We start from the raw sequence: 18,021 nt of genomic DNA on the forward strand, positions 1-18,021 counted from the left end.
GAAAAATGTCCAATTCAGGAATACACAACTACTTTAAAATGTGCCAGAATTTGGATTGCAGCTTGGCAGTTTTAGAGTATCGTAAACTCTTGACACAAAATTTTGCAGAAGTATTTGCAGAAAATGATGCTAATTAATGGCTTAAGCAAGCCAGACGAGTTTACTGCGTCAATTATTATTTTCATTTAAAAAAAAAATAAAATCCTGACTTATTCCAAGGAAGTGCTTGTGCCAGGGGTGGCCAATAAAGAATTCCCTCTGGTGGAGTTCTGGCAGCAGAGGCTCTGTCCTTCCCTTCTGCTAGAGGATGCAAAGTCAAAGAAGTTACTTTGTGGGTACTTCAGCATGCAGGCAGGAATGGATCAGAAACAACTGAAAAAACATTTTCCTATGGACTTCATGCAATAGGACTGCTCATGTGCAATTCTAACGTGCACCACATTGGAGCCATTCCTTGTCATGGTGTGATGAGGGAAGCCTTTGTCATGATGTTACAACCAATTTCTTGCAGTTATCCCTGGCAGTGCCATTTGAACAAAGAAGGATGCAGTGAAGAGTAAAAGCTCACATTTGTACTTGCTGTGGTGAAAAAAAAGCCTCTGTTTTCTCCCATGTTCCACTGCATTGATGATGAGCAGCTGTGGAAGTTGCAGGGGACATGGGGAGAACCATCACTGTGCTTTGTCCGATTCATGATCAGTTTGAACGTTGCAGTGTTTGGATCCTGTCTCTACCTTGGTAATCACAGCTGGTATTACTTGGAACAGTGGTGAGCTTTAGAAGTGACTTTTCCTAAGCAGACTATCTTCTGTCTAAAGCCTTCAAACTGTTCAATTTTGAGAGTGACTTGACTGTAGAAATTTGGTAGGCAGGACTTAGGGGAAATTCGAAATGTACTTTCTCTGTTAGTCTTTTCTTCCCCTTTTAGGTTGAGTAAGCAATATGTGTAATAATTTCAAGATAAAATATAAGGAAATATATCGATGTAGAAATGCTGACAGTTGTAAGGAAACATCTCATAACGGGGATAATACAGATACACATTTGATAGCTGTCCATGGCTTTACAATAAATAGTTTCGTATGTGATTTCTGTTTCTGTAGGACCCAGAAAAGCACTAGTGTTGCTGTACAGAGCCAGCAGGGAGGTCATTAATGCCATTATATTTTTAGATCTGAATTGTCACTATCAGTGATGCTGCTTCATAAAATAAAATAAGCCATGTTTGCATGTCTCTGGGGAAAATATAATATTAGCCATCAAGGATTTACCACTATGTATATAGTAGATGCTATTTATGCATCCTCAGTGTATGAATGATTTTTAACTACAACCTTTTGCAGGACGCAGGCAAAAAACTGCCTTTTGTTGTAGCTATTCAGCAAGTTCAATGTGGAATGAAAAAACTGTTTTTCTAGATCAGTGCCTACCATTGCACTTTTTATTACTAATCATGATCTCCAGAGACTTCAAACATGGAAGCCATGGAGTCTATGTGGTTTGTGATGTCTGTACAATTAAAAAAATGTCAATATCTAGAATTGGTTTTGGATACATTTAAGTCACTATAGCAGTTCAGTGAAACACTGGGCACAAAATTTCTCAGGCTTTAAATATTTAAACTCATCTGTACAACTTAGAAAACAAATGAAATAGTAGAATATGGTGGCTGATGGCAGTTAATGTACAGAATAACATTCTGGTGATGGTAGTTCTGCTTGGTTAATCTAATTCTTCCCTTTCACTCTACTGAAGGCACCTTGTTTCTAATGCTTATTTTAATCACGTGAAGAAGAAAGGAAAGGTGTTTTGTTTTGTTTTTTTGCTGTTGCTTTGGGGCTTGGTGGGGTTTACCTCCTAGTTGGTAGGAGGGATTTCCGTGTTTTGGAATGACTCATGGCACCATTAGCATGCTGTGCTTTGTGTTACTGGTTTTGAGAATATTTTCTTCTCCCAATTTCAGGTTGGGTGGGACTATATCTGCATACAAGATAGTGCCAGACGAAATAGAAGAAATCAAGGTACAGTATTACTACCTTTCAACATTGAATTTATTTGCTTGGAGAATTACAGAAATGCTGCATAAAAAAAGTCCATGTTGTTTCTTGCTTTAAGACACACCAAGAGTATATGACCTTTCTTTAATATACTGTTTGACAAATTATGAAGATAGGAAACAAGAATAATTATAAATATTAATTATCTGAACTGATTACTATCTGAAAAAATATCTCAAAAATTAAAAATGAAATTGAACATTTGTCCTTTCCAGGTGTTTTAAGTCCCTCTTTAAATCAATAAAACATATTTTCTGTAAGTATTCATCCTGATATCTTTTATACATCCAAAACATTAAAAATTGTCCATTTAAATCTTAGTTTTTTTTACTAATGAATAATTTTGTTAATAATCGTTTTCTTCCAGTTTATTAATTGATTATTATATTTACACTGCTGGAACATTTTATTGTCTACTCAATTCTAATCTAGTGTCATAGAAAAAAAAAAGAGAAGTGGTGTCAATAGTAAAATCCTTAGATCCATTTATAGGCATCTAAAAGAGAATTTTAGAAGTCCCGTTTACCTTCAGCTTAAGTGGACTTCAGTAGGGTTGATGCCAAAAACTTGTGTAAATCAGTGCATCTATGTTTAGATACCTGAATACAGATGCAGGACTCTTGTCAACATTGACATAAAAATAAATACATACAAATTTAGAGTCCTTTTGCTTCTGAGATCAAAAGCAGGTTCAGTTCTTTCATTATTATCTCTGTCTTAAAAGGGGATAGAATGAAATCTTTGATACTCAAAACCATCAACAGGTCTTTGATTTAGAGGGGTGACAACAATAAATATTAAAGCTTACCTCCAATGCAATATGCATTTTAACAAAATTTACTTTAGCTGAGTCCACTCATGCCAAGTACTTTAGCAATTTGTGTCAGTTTTGTTCTTGAGTGGAGTAAAAGATTGGTGTTGTATGAGAATTTGGCCTTGATCTGGTAACATGGTCTGTGTAACTGGTTCTTTATCAGCAATCCTTTGGATTAGCATTTAATTATTCTGACCAATTACTTGCTGATGAGGATAACTAATCCGTTGTGCTGTTTCACATATTTGTTTTCAGCTGTGCAAAGAGATTCAAGAATAGTGTAAAATCTAGTAAATGGAAGTGGTTGCATAATCATTTGATCTAGACGTGATTTTGCAGTGTATAAAGTTGTGAGGACTTATTTCTCCTCAAAGAACACCAAACAAGTAAATACAGTAAATACAAGTAAATTACAATACAATGGAAGTAAATACAGTGTATCTGCATCAGAATCAAGTGCCATCACCATCATGATCAAAATCAGAATTTATTTCCCACCTCTGAGATTCACAGACTCCTCTATTCGGAATTATTAAGAGTAATGCGATTTATTAGGGTAGATCCAACATTTAGCCTTTGGTATTAGAAAAAAAGAAAGAAAGAAAGGTTTTCAAAACTTAATGAAGTTGATTAATATTTTCGTGACATTTTGAGAACTGCACCACCAAAACTATAAAAACAAAAATCACAAAAACTACAGACTTCCTCCTTTAATATAGCAAAATGTCAATGGGTTTGGATTTCTTAATGTTTAAGACAGAGAAAATGAAGCTGATATTTCTGGCTTCATTGTGCAAGCAGAATTCAGTGAACAAAGAAAAATGGAGTGCTAGGAAATAAGAAAGAATTTTTTTTTTTAGGAAGCTACTGTGTTAGGTGTGAGCAATAGTCACCGGAATGTGCCTTTCCCCACGCCTGCTAAGGAGGCCTGTTCTGATTTTTCTGCTCTCTCTTACTCAGCTGGTGTTCAGTTTAAATGCCTGAGATCCTAGGGAGCATCAAAGGGGTTAAGAACCTTCCTCATTGATCTCTGTTATGCCAGCTTGTAAGTGTGAAGGGAGGATTGTTTTGTTCTAAGTCAGGCCTATTTAACATGACTGGAAAAAATGACCCGCTTTACTTGTTTCTGGTAACTGTCTTGCTTTGTTCAGATAATGTGTTTTTTTAAGTTGTGACAGAAGTCAACCTCCTATCACACCTTATCTGATTGAACTTCTCAAGCTGTAATACAGCAGATGTTATTCATAGGAAATAAGGCACTGATGGAAAATACCGTGACGCAATAGTAGCAAGTATAATAGACAAATCTATTATCAAATATGGAAAAATATTTTTACGTATATTTGAATACTAGCTGCCAAACAGGGAGACTGAGTACCTTGCAGCAAAGATAGGGGGAGTCTTAACTTCAGAAACTTTCTCCAGGCAAACCTTTTGGTGTCTAGTGTGACTTGGAGAACAGCTTGTATAATCCAGTATTTGATATCAATATTACATGATTTGAAGTAGCTTTCATCTCTGAAATAAGCAACAAATGATAGAACCTCTAAGTGTCAAAGTGCTGTTTCAAAAGGGTAAACCCATTTTTTGATTAATTTACTCTGACATAATCAAAAAGAAGGCACAGATATATATCTTTAGATCTATATTAACCTCCTTAATAGCAACCATGTGCTCAGTTTCACGTGTTATGTAAGACAGTGAAAGTTAAAACAACCTGGTTAAAAATCAAAAAGGCCAAGAGGAAGTGAGACTTGAAGTTTAATGAGAGTTAAAGTGATGGAGCAGGGTTTAGGGGAAATGTATCATCCAAGTTCCCTGTGCCAGTGAGTATCGGAAAACAGCAAAAGTGGGCACATAAGGTGTAATCTTTTTCAGGGTTAGGGACAGTTTCTAATATTTCTGGAGCTTTTTTCTGCTCTTTTGCTGGATGTAGAGTCTTTGGACTTTGTAGCCTTCTAGATTTTAAGTGCTTGGAATTCCCTTAATAGAGGGATATTTAGAAAAAAAAAAAAAAAGGAATTAAAAAAAACTCCCAGCCAACATGGGTTCACGAGGGGTAGGTCCTGCCTAACAAATTTGATTTCCTTTTATGATAAGATCACCCATCTAGTCGATCAAGGGAAACCAGCCGATGTGATCTTTTTGGACTTCGGCAAAGCTTTTGACACGGTTTCCCATAGGATCGTACTGGACAAAATGTCCAGCATACAGCTAAACAAAAACATCATGCAATGGGTGAGCAATTGGCTGATGGGCAGGGCTCAAAGGGTCGTGGTAAATGGGGCCACATCAGGCTGGCGGATGGTCGCTAGTGGGGTCCCTCAAGGTTCCATTTTAGGGCCAGTCCTCTTCAATGTTTTTATAAATGATTTGGATGTAGGACTAGAAGGTGTTTTGAGGAAATTTGCTGATGACACCAAACTTGGAGGAGTTGTGGACTTGGCTGAGGGTGGAAAGGCCTTGCAGGGAGATCTGGACAGATTGGAGAGCTGGGCAATCACCAACCACATGAAGTTTAACAAAAGCAAGTGCTGGGTCCTGCACCTGGGACGGGGCAACCCTGGCTATACATACTGACTGGGTGACGAGACGCTGGAGAGCAGCCCCGCAGAGAGGGATCTGGGGGTTGTGGTTGACTGCAAGCTGAATATGAGCCAGCAGTGTGCCCTGGCAGCCAGGAGGGCCAACCGTATCCTGGGGTGCATCAAGCACGGCATTGCTAGTCGGTCCAGGGAAGTGATTGTCCCACTCTACTCTGAGCTGGTGCAGCCTCACCTCGAGCACTGTGTGCAGTTCTGGGCACCACAGTACAAAAAGGACACTAAGCTGTTGGAGAGTGTCCAGAGGAGGGCGATGAAGATGGTGAAGGGCCTGGAGGGGAAGATGTATGAGGAACGGCTGAGGGCACTGGGCCTGTTCAGCCTGGAGAAGAGGAGGCTGAGGGGGGACCTCATCGCAGTCTACAACTTCCTCGTGAGAGGGAGTGGGGAGGCAGGTGCTGACCTATTCTCCATAAACACCAGTGACAGGACCCACAGGAACGGTGTCAAGCTGAGGCAGGGGAGGTTTAGGCTGGACATCAGGAAGAGGTTCTTCACCGAGAGGGTGGTTGCACACTGGAACAGGCTCCCCAGTGAAGTAGCCACTGCACCAAGCCTGTCTGAATTTAAGAAGAGATTGGACTGTGCACTTAGTCACATGGTCTGAACTTTTGGGCAGACCTGTGCGGTGCCAAGAGTTGGACGTGATGATCCTTATCGGTCCCTTCCAACTCGGGATATTCTATGATTCTCTGAAAAAGGAGAGGAGGAAATAAAAGAGAAAGCAAGTGAGATTATTGGAATGTTACATGTGGAGAGGACATAATCTTCTTCCATGCACAATAGTTGAGAGTTATTTTGCTTCAAAAGTACCCCTCCCCTATTTTAAATATGAAATATTAAGGGTTTTGATGTGGTAGAATATGCAAGAAGAATAGCTCCGTTATTATTATATGATTTATCTTGACAGGTTGCTGAATTAATTTCTAGGAGTTGAATAATCATGTTTTCTGATAGTCCTTGCAAAGTAAACTGCTTACTTGAATGGCAAAGGGGGGTACTTTATTAGGCAGAGAGCAGTAATTACCATGACAAATAAATAAGAAGTCATTTTGACAGCATTTCCATATATTCTTGAAAAGGTGGTAGATTAACTTCTTTTACAGCTCAAAATAGGTTATGGGGAAAACAAGAATGCAGATGCATTGATTTTGTTAATGCATGTAATTATATCTTAGGCAGAACACTATTGTAAGGATAGACTGTCTCTCTGAGTTTGTGGAAAAGGAAAAACTCTGTAAGCCATAATATACCTGTCAGTTGAAAAGTATCCTTAGAAGATTAAAGAAATGCATGTTTCTAAATGTATTGGTATTTTCAAAAATAACCTGTATAATGTATGTATGTCTGTGTATATGTATATATATAAGAATTTTCTTGTCCATATTGCAATACCCAGTAAATTTTAATGTGTTTACAAGATTTCCATTCTGTAGTGTTCAGAATATTTTCATCATTGTATGTGAGTGTATATAAACGATTCTACCAGGTGTATATATGTACTGTCAGATCATATATTGGTTATATATCTAGAATACTGCCTGTGCATATGTGTGCCTTTTTCAGTAAGAGTGTTTGGTCAGTGTTGGGAATAATCAAAGGCGTGCATCCCCATTACCAAACTTGTGTAGTGACTTGAATATTTATATGCATATGAATTAGGAGTATTTATGTCAGAAGCGATCGTATGTATCTCAATTTCTCAGCATCTGCATCAGTCAGGAATGCTGTTGCATTCCATGCTGCAACTTTACTTCCCTAGATTTTTGTCACAGGTGCTTAGTTTCCCAAAGTGAAAGAGAGCACTCAAGGGGTAATCATACAAAGACATCATCATATGTTCCCCTTCTCAAAACCTTTCTAGAAGGTAGAAATGTCTTCCATCACAGGATCTTCGGGATCTTCTCTTCAATCAGAGAAACTGTCAGAGAAGGAAGACCAGAGTGGATGCCTACATGGATATACTGCCTCTCATTTAATGCGTTCCTGTCATTTCTCTACACCAGATGAAGCAATGGGACTTCATTTGCAGTACCTGCTGGTTTTAAAATACTGCAGGAACTGATGAGGACATAAAACATAGGAATTACAGCATACTTCTGAGAAAGTATAACTACAGTTATGCTTTCTTTAGACTTCATATCAAAGTAATTTGTCGTGTGAACAAGGAGCTTTTCAGACTTGCAAAAATGCATTGGCATATTTCAGCCTTGCTCGTCCACTGTAGTAGTATGTTGTACCTAGAGGAGAAGTCTTCCAAGCCAAATAGTTCCATATACGTAGGGACTGGTGAGCATCAGGCAAACACCAGTGTGGAAGAAAAAAAAGAAAAAAAAAAAAACAACTTTCCCTTCAGTAGCCCTTACAAGTACGTTTTCAGAGGTTCAAGCTGTTGAAAGTATGCACTCCCACCAATTCCATTACTGAGAAACATAAAGCACTAAGAAGCTTTACTATCTACACTGTGGAAAGGACAATTCTGGTTCTCAAATTTACTGCCAGTCCTTTCCTTCTGTTACCTCTCCGATAATAATTAATAACTCATGACACATGAGTTCTTACTGAATAGCACAATGTAAACGGACATTATCAGTTGAATGTCTAATGAGTATTCACAAGCGGTATCACCATATGCTCAAAAGCTTACAAGTACAAGTGGAAAAAGATTTGAAGAAAATGTGTGATGGTCACATGTTCTTCCATGATTAGGACTGCCAGTCATGCTGGACTCTGTGTTGGGTCAAAGCGAGGGCTTCTCTTTTAACTCCCTTAATGTGCACTTCAGAATCTGACACTCCAGTCAACAGTTTAAGTCAATGCAACCAGTACAAAGAAAGTTTCAAAAAGAACTTGCAAGTGTCTCAACCAGTAACAAAACTGACATTATTCTGACATCTCAATTTAATGTATAAAATCCTGGATAAGCTTCCAGGTTTGGATCTTAATTCTGAATTAATTAATCAATTAGAATGAATTCTTAATTATGAATTTCCATAAATAAGACAAATCCAGCTAGGAAGGACAATTGAGAACTGGGATGTATTACGTTAGATCAACATATCTCATCATGCTTCCCTCTAATTAAAGTTCACCTGAAGTGCACAGATTTTTTTTCCTAAGCTAATTTCTAAACTCTGTGTTGGCAGAGTCAATCACTGATCAAGATTCTTTTCCAAGCTACATGTGACTCACAAAAAATGTAAATTGCATTGTTTAGATGACAGAAAGACCTTTGAGTTTTTGCTTGCTGTATGAATTCTTAAAAGATGTTACAGACTTTTTTGTTTCCATGATGGAGAGAATGAGATGAGAGGTTTGCATGTGAAATGATGTGACAAAATCTTCAAGAACATTATTACGAAACAACAAAAAAAATTGCTTTCCTTTAATTGTTTGTCCATGTATATGCATTCACACTATAAGCACATGTATAGAGAGTCATGCAGGCTGGAGATTTTGTACTCCTTGCAGTACTGATAGTGTGCTCGTTCTCCCCCATACCATGCATTTATATGCTCCATTCTTCTAGTTCGTGTCAACAGCTGGTTATTTAAATTATATTGTATCATTGCATCGTACTTTATTGCTTCTAGTAGGCTGTTTTTCTTCTCATTAGGTCTTTATTGATTTAAGTTAGTTTTGTTTCTTCTAAAATTGATTCCCCCTCCCTCCCCCTTTTTTTTTTTAATTTTGGCATGGTCTGTATTACACTGGATTCTGGCTTAGAAGCCAGACTTTGAATGCCAAGCCTAGCTGCACTACTGGAACCAGTGTCCAGACACACCCTTACTCCAGAAAAATATGTTTCGTAAGAATGCCTTTTCTATTGTGCTTAGAAAGTACTCACTCTCACTGGAGGGGCTTTTTGGTCTGTTTCTTTCATCTTCTGTTGTTTAGAGGCATTCGTGGCTTTCATAGACTCTCAACCAAGAAATCGCCTGTACAATGGGAGTGTAAAAGCAACCATGGCCAAAGTGTTGGTGTTCCTGTTCCCTGATTGTAGGACAAAGGGTTTCAGCCTCCCACTTGTGGATGTTCCTGGCATTTAATGGCATTTCTTACAGGCACATGCAGTTGCTGCCACTGCTGGTATTATGGACGTATTCCTTTTTTCCTCTCTGCCTTTCTGCTTCAGTTTTGCCTTGAGAAAGGTACATGATATAAACCAAGCAACCACAGGGGAAGCTGAGCATCCATTCCTTTTGGCATCTAGTGTTGAAGAGGCTTATCCACTATTTTTGATTTGGAAGAGACGCTAGCAGATATCTGAGGGTGTCCCAAATCCCTTTATATCTTTAGTGATTGAATTCTGATCACTATTATGACTAGAGTGTGTACCAAGTACCCCTCTTCTGTTCCAGCAAGAACTTCAAATACATTCTTCAAATGACTTCAAATGTCTGGGCAAAAAAGTATACTCACTAGCTGCCTGCATGAAAATAGGAATTACCACTTCTTATTTTTCCATCTGTCTTCATCTTATGTTTCATAGGCTCTGTGGCTTCAGAGACTGCATGGCTCTAGACATGAAGTGCTACACTAATGACATAAAATTATTTTAGCAATACTATTGTTTATTTTCCAAAACAAAACAGTTCTGTAGATATCCTGCAAAGAGAGAAGTATCTCTAGGAGGAAAAAAAGAAGAAAAAAAAGTAAAAAAAAGAAAGTTAATTTATGAGACAAACCAGTATATTGTTGATCTTCAAAGCCTTTGGTTAGCTGGAATTTAAGCATTCTTTGTGCTGTTGCCCGTAAGAGGGAAGATCAATGTGCATTAGATTTTTCATTGCTGCAGTCCTTTTTGCCTATTAAATCTTTCTTAGAAATGAACATTAGAAATTAGAAACAAACAAGAGGTAATAATCTTGTTCACAAATCTCTTCTTGTTTTTCAGCAAGCTTGTATTAAAAAAGAGATCTCAGCTTCTCTCCGTGACCATAGTAACCAATTTTCTTTGACTTCTTCCTGTCTTTCTTTCATTTTCAATTTTTGCTATGTACGTATCTCTACCATTTATCACCTGAAACCTGGTTAGGTCTTGGGGTACCTGCTTATTTTGTCTGCACACTTCTTCTTTTCATCTGATCCAGTATAGCGGGCAATGCTTTCTGTGGCTTCCTTCTCACTGGAAAAGCCAGTTCTGAAGTGGGATCTCACTTAGCCTGGATGAGATGAGAAAACATGGCTCAGCTTCATTAAGCAGCAGATTGCTTTTGGCAAGTAGATAAGTAAATCAAGTTTATATAAAATCCCTAGTCGTTTTCCATGTGACCTGTTACATTAAGTTTTGTTTGGTTATATTTGCCCTGTAAGAATGTATCCTGCTGACTCCTTTTTTGAGATCTATCAAAGAAATTTAATGCTGTCCTATCATAACTGCTCATATCGTAACTGGCTAGGGGGTTGAGTGAATTGCAGTAAATAGATTTCTCAAAGTTCTTTCTTTTAAGGTTGTCAAAAAAGATGAGTATTGGTAGGGTGTGTGTATATATATGTGTGTATGTATACGTCTGTATATTATATATATGTGAAAAAAGGAGGATAGCGGTGTTATTTTATAAAAAAAACTTCATGTTCTACAGCTATTTACAGGTAGTGCCTTAGTGAATTATGGAAGTGATTAGATGTAGAGAAATGGAGTGTAACTAGGAATAAGGACATTGAAATATTCAGTGGTTGGGTGACAAACTGTCTGATGCAATTCAGTGGAGATAAATGTTGTGTATGGGAGGTGTGAAAAAATCCTGCATTTGCATATAAAACAGGGGACTTTGGTTTATTGCAATCCCAGAATGGGGTGCTAAGGTGGTAACTATTAGCTCAGTGTCCAGGAGCAACTGCAGAAAAGCAAAGCAAAGAAAAAAAAATAAAATTAAAAAAAGGAATGATTAGGAAATTATTAGGAAAGGAACAGACCAGAACACAAAACCGTATCTGTTATGCGTGAGGCTCAGATGTCCCACCACATACAAGGGTGTGTGAAGGTCTGATCCCCCAGTCACAGCAATGACATGGTACGGCTGAAAAAGATTTAGAGTCAGGTTATAAGAATGATCTAATCGGCAGAACCACTTGGATATGAGGAACAGATGAAGAGAATGAAGCACAAATGCTCACAAACAGTACATGTGGTTGCATTTCCACAACACTCTTCCGTAGTTTTACTGCAAATTTTAAATTAACTCTCATGCTTAATTTATGCAAATCAGAAGACTGACACAGCAGGCATTGAAGCCTTGACTGTATGTCTTCTATTGGTTGATATTTTACTGATTTTAAGGAAAAAAAATGGAATTCCTACTAATAGAAAGTATTCACTTAAAACTGCTGAAGTTGAAACCTTATCTGATCATAACACAAAAGTCATCTCTTTTTCAGAAACTGGTTCAGTAGATTGCATTTTTCTGGGGAAAAAAAAAAAGATAGCTAGTAGAGTGCAGATAATTCTGCTAAAATAGTATAGTTTATTTTGCTTTCATAGTATGTTTTCTGTGTGGATGCTTTGTTATGTTTTAATGGCTTGATTAGAATAATACAAGTTGGAAGACATGGAAGATGACACATGCCTCCCTGTCATATGCAAGCTTCTAATCTGTATTAAGAGGGTGATGCTTAGTACTTGAATGCACGAGTACAACTAATTAAACTTCTCTGGTGATTAATTTTTTTTCTGGTACTCTAATCCTATTAGTTATTATTTACCCCATCATATGTATAATCCACTGTCTAAAACAGAGGAGGAAAAATTTGATATTTTTTAGCAGAAAACTAATAAAAAACTTCCTTCTTGGAAATTTCATGATGGAATGGTATAGAATAGACTCTACAGAATAAACAGATGTGTTGAGCCATGTGGCTAGAGGCATTTTGTTTGCTCAGATGCTTTTATTATCAGATGCACAAGATGTATCCAGATGAGATTTCATGCAGATGAAGCTATATTTAAGAACAGATATAAAATTGAAAGTTTTAAGTGAATTCTATATTTTGAGTATGCCAGATAAGTGGCCATCTTGTCTCTGACAGTACGATAGAGGTGGAAAGTTGGCTTGACTGGTTTTCTTCCAGCTAAACAAAATCAGAGCAAAAATTGTGGAGACAAAGTTAAAAATGCTTTCCTTAGCCCTAGTCATTTCATCCCTACTACCAAGAACTGAACATTTATTTTGGACTATGTCTATGTTATCATTTCCTGCAAAACGATAAAAATGCATCTGTACAGTAAAACGTTTGGTCCTCAGAATCTTACATCCTTGTTGGATGCTCTTCAGTATGTTTTATTTCAAACTACTTCTAGTATGATTGTGTGAACGTTGTGCAACAGCTGGAGTGGACTACATATGCTGCTGAAGTCCATCTTCCAAACAAGTTTTATCTGGAAGCATTCCAGTTCAGGATTTAAAGCCTGCTTTGCAATATGAATCAAAGTCTGTTAAGCACAGTCAAAAGTACACTGCTGTTTGGAACTAGCAGGCTGTGATAGAGATGTCCTCAGCCTCCAAGACATATATTTTTGTACCACAATATATCAAGATTACAAATAGTTTGAGATTCATAATACAGTATCATCGTTACCCATGCAATACTACCTCCTGAGCTCAGTACCATAGTACTTAGCTCAGTACTGAAGTACTTAGCTCAGTACCAAGCTGGTAAACTGACTCAAAAAAAAAAAAAAAGATATTCTAGACCAAGTGGTCTCCAAATTTCTTTGACTGTGCACCCCTATCTGTAAAAATATGTGAGCATGCACCCTCAGTATATGTACATTTATTTATTTACAAATTATATACACATACTTTTAAAGTTCTCATATTTTCTTCCTGCACCCCAGTGGCTCGTCTTGCATACCCATGCAGCCCACGTTGGAGACCACTGATCTCACCTACTGAAAGGATTTTACTGGTTGAGGGAGCATCGCAACAGTTAGTAATGGAAACCGGCCATGAGTCCTTTTAGCCGGCTTCTAGATTGCTCAGTACTAATTGCTCCAGAGATGATAGAATTCTTAAGAGGCATTTTGAATTCTCCCACACTTTAGTTTTACGTAAGTCCAGTTTCAAGTCAAGTTATTTTACTGCCATGGTGGTCATAAGTTTCTCAAAGTCATCCAGCATTCAAGATTTCATCTGAGGTGTTTATAGAATTGCAAAAAGAAAAAACAACAACAACAACAACAAACAGAAGTGTTCCTTGAACACATTAGCATCTATCTTACTGAAAATCCTCTTGCCAGTAAGTTGTTGAAAGGATCCAGAAAAAAATTGCAGGAGGAGGCCTTTCTGATGTTTAAAAATGCTATACAGAACAGGAAGGAAGCCCAATTAGATATCTTAATTGGCTGAAAAGAATAAAGTCTGCTCCTATAACATAAGCACACAGGAGAAAAAAGCTTTCCTAAGAGCTTCCCACTTCTCTCTCTCTCTCTCTCTCTCTTTTTTTTTTTTTTTGGGTGAGATAAAAGCCTTATTTTGTTAATTAACATTGGTAACCACCATATTTTATCTAGTTGTCTAGTTTGTGCTAGCTATAGTTGATGGAATTAATTCTCTTCACAGCTTTTATATACAGAGGCTAAGAAGCAGTGCTGCAGGGTGCAGGTGCTGCCTGAATGAGATGGGTCCATCTTGGGTGCAGGTGTCAGAGGCCTGAGGAAGTAGGATCAGTTTTGACAAGTATCTAGAGAATTATGGTTGGAACAAAAGCCAGTTATTTTTGCTGATGTGTGTGGAGACAGCACTGATTACTATTTGATTGGACATTATTATTAGCATTATATATTTTGCTGCAAGGTTGCATAGTTTGCTAGCAGAATGTTTTGATATTAGACTACCTTTGATGTAATTTGAAGTGGCTAAGTCGCAATATTTGCTTTTCTGGAACATCTTCAAGCTCTATGTGGAAGTATTTCCTAGCATGTGCCTATCTAGGCAAGAAACATGATTGATTCCAAGTTAAACACTCGTATGAGGTTAAAATTTAATGTTTCTCTTTTTCATTGTTCCTGTCCCTGGGATTTTGACACATTCTTTTTCTGAACACCCGTGTGATAAAATAGCTAGCATTTTGATTTTATTTCCCATGACAGCGTTCCTGTACCTTTGATTTATCAGCAGGATTTTCAGATACGATGTAACTTAATTGTCCTTAGAGAAATGTATAAGGGAGAGAATGCCACTGAATCATCAGTTCAGTAAAGGTGCAGTGGTTGCAGACTTTTAAAGTATTTTCACATTAAATATATGCAAGGATTTCTAGGATTGGTCTGTCAGAAACGTTTGCATTCAATTTCATATGCCTCATCATTCTGACAAACTTAGGTGGAATATTAAAACTGCAAAGGTAATGCGTATTTGCTTGTGCCATTTCTGCATAGACTGCCATTTCTGTTTTCTTGTGTTACTTACTGCTTTGTTACTGTTTTTACCCTCTGTCAAAATAGCCTTGAATTTAAAGATTGCGAATATTGTAACATTTTAACTGTTTTGCTTCCTTATTATGATGACATAGCCCACGCTACCAAATGCAAGTGTGGAAATTTGTACTGCTCAGTATTGTCACTTGAAAGGGTTCTTCTGCATTCTTCCCAGTGAGGTGGTCTTATTAGATGAATATTATTTGAAATAAGTGAGGATTACTTAATATTTATCAGTCTTGAAAATGAAGTTATGTATTTAAGGATATCTTATGAAAATAAGAGCTTAACACCAAGATGCTTTTAAAATTCTTGTCCTTCTTTGATAAAAATAGAAAACAACTCTTTATGAATTTGGGGCAAGGAATATGTTCTGTGCTCTAATAAAAATTTATAAGGAATAATGCTATATAGAAAAAGGCAGCGTGTAAAAATAAAGCCGAGTGTTGTTTGGGACGCTGAAGCTAATGCTTTGGTTTTTCAAAGTACCTTAAGGCTGTAAAAGAAAACAGACATTTGTCCTCAGGCTGTTTTGTAGGAAAGATGCTTAAGTTTAAAATCAGAGAACTGAAAAGAGCTGCTTTACATACAAAAGCTTGAAATGTCTCTAAATGTTGTGCAGAACTGTGAATGCTTCTGTAGGTGACACAACCAAAGGGATAGCTGTGTTTCAAAAAGGAAAAAAAGCACACGTGTTTGTGAAGTACTTTGGTGTAAGTAAAGCTTCTACATTCATGATATCCTCACTGAGTTGACTTCTGAGAGACCAGAAAAAGAAATGAGCAATAAATGTGCACAGATAAAGGGAAATCATCAGTTTATCTGTGATAAGGTCTTTTTTGCAGGCATAACTGGAAAGCAGTCAGGACACGCATTCTGAATGTGCAGCCAGTAGTTGGTATATAAGCATGAAGCATTAATCATAATGGCACAGTTCCCCACTTCTGCCATTTTACCTTAAATAGAACATCTGAGATATACTTCATATACTTAGGTATCCAAGCACTTTTAGGATGGTTTTTTATATTTAAATTTTTATATAAGGTAATACATATTTTAGCATAATATCTGTGTGTGTATGTGTGTTCAGAGTATTTTGTATCTTAATATTTTTCACACAATGTTAGTACCCTAAACTCTTTCAGATAAATACTGGAGAAGTAGTATTTTAGCAAAGGCATAGTTTTGACAACACAAAAAAGTGACCTAGTTATGTTGCAGTTCCTCTAAAACCATGGCAATCTCATATACAAAATGAAAAATAAAGGGGAAAAACAAGGGTTTTCCTCTTTGGTGAAATAAATAGCTAATCTCAGACTAGATTTTGTTGAAAAGATTTTTAAATTCATTCTGGCTGCTAGATCTCTACCAATGAAAACAACACAGGCCATGTTAGATCACTTATATTGCCTTCTGAGGATGGCAGAATGATAGGAAAACAAAGGAAAACAAATTCTAACTGTCCTTGTAATTATGTATTTTGAGTATGTTTGAAGCATGGAACGAAAATGTAATCAACTATCTTCAACTTTTATCCCTTTTTATGGTCTAAAAAGCATCTGTTCTGTCATCAGCGGACATACCCTAATTCATCAGTTAACAAATTGGATTCCAGTTTTTCTCTTGACTGCGTACATAATGTATTTCACTTAAGTCCCTTCAGCTTTCTTGTTTCAAAATTGGGAAGAAGATGCAGTGCCTCGAACTCCCTGCCAAATAGTGTCCAGGTAGCAAGTTTATTTTACACACGGGGTAAAATAAATTATTTCTTACATCCAATAGAAAGTAAAAATAACAAAATCAGTTTAAAATTGAAACTGCAGTATAAACAATCTTTCTGCTGCTCCTTCTAGTGAAGGTTAACTTAAAATAGTTCTCCAGATTGTTGCTGGTTCTCTTATACAAAACTCTTCATGAAAATCTGATTTAACTCTTTCCTCTGTCTTAGATTATCTACAGGGAACCAAAGGTAACATCCAAAGTACAGAGTTTGCAAAATAATTAAACATTTTCTTATCAGACCTCAGACAAACACTGATATCTATCCAAACAACAGAGATTACTGATAGAAAATTTTCTACAAGTAGGTCAGTGAGAAATTCACTATTTCCCTACAAAAACATCATTCTAATAAAAGGAGCCTAAAGGACTGAAGTCTGTTTATTGTTAGCCTGCAATTATTTCTTTAGCAAAATAGTGTTCTTTTGTCAGTACTGTGAATGAGGATGGCCAAATGGTAACTTGCTAGTTATGACCTTCAATCCACTATATTTAAAGAAGTGGCAGTCTGCTTTTCAGTGCATTGCTTTTGTCATTATCATCTTTTTTGTAGAGGTTCAAAGCTGAAGTACATCAAACTCAAATTTCCCAATATCCAAAGAATGAAAAGCAGGTGTTTAGACAAAAAGTAAATAAATAAAATAATAATAATAAAGTAAAATAAAATAAAATACACATATGTGTAGAGAGTGATATACTACTAATTCCAATTAGCTTATTTGTTGTGGCCAATGATCTTATGATACAATCTTAGAGGTATTTTTGAAATTTGGGTGACAGACCAGAAATGTGTATAATTTCCTACTAAAAATAGCTCTGTTTCTGGAGTTAGAAGTGAAAGCTGTAACAGCAGCTAGAGATGTAATGAACTACTTCAGTATGGAATAGCTACAGTGGCTTGGAAATTGGGTTCCTTTCTTAGAGTTGATCAGTACTGATAATTACACCTCCAAACCCAAAGTCCTAAATGGACAAAGTGTCAAATATTGTGTTTAGGTTTACAGGTATAAATGTGAAAGTTCTCGGAATACTACTCCTTTGGAATTCTGTTTTCTGGTAGACTTGGTCTTAAATCACAAATTTATAACTCTTAACAAAAGATCCTTGATCTTTTTTTAATGTCTTCAGATAACACAGATGTTGCTAGGCCTGTAGAGAGAACTCTTAAAGGACAGAAAAGACTTGCTTAGTAATTGCAGGAAAGAAGCGAGGGCTTGTCCTGCTGTAGCATCAGAAGGGAGCAGTGCTGAAGGAACAAGGGAATTGCAGGTGTCTGGTTTTTGTTCTGCACTGGGGCGGGGGGAGTGAGAGGGAGATGGTGCGGGCTTCTGTCAGGATCTCAATAAAAAG

General features: G+C 37.0%; 1 protein-coding gene across 32 annotated transcripts in view; it reads left to right on the top strand.

The window, feature by feature from the left end:
* Nucleotides 1-18,021, top strand: part of GPHN (gephyrin) — a 285,375-nt gene that overhangs the window by 112,239 nt on the left and 155,115 nt on the right. For all 32 annotated transcript variants that reach the window (XR_013952182.1, XR_013952183.1, XM_080595302.1 and 29 more), the window contains exon 3: nt 1,964-2,021. Coding sequence is in view for 30 of the 32 variants with exons in the window: in XM_080595302.1 (XP_080451428.1) it covers nt 1,964-2,021 (58 nt within the window). In the remaining 2 variants the exon portion in view is untranslated. The remainder of the gene's footprint in view (nt 1-1,963; nt 2,022-18,021) is intronic.

This window comes from Anser brachyrhynchus (assembly GCF_964034855.1).
Source record: "Anser brachyrhynchus genome assembly, chromosome: 5".
In the NCBI taxonomy this organism is placed as follows: Eukaryota; Metazoa; Chordata; class Aves; order Anseriformes; family Anatidae; genus Anser; species Anser brachyrhynchus.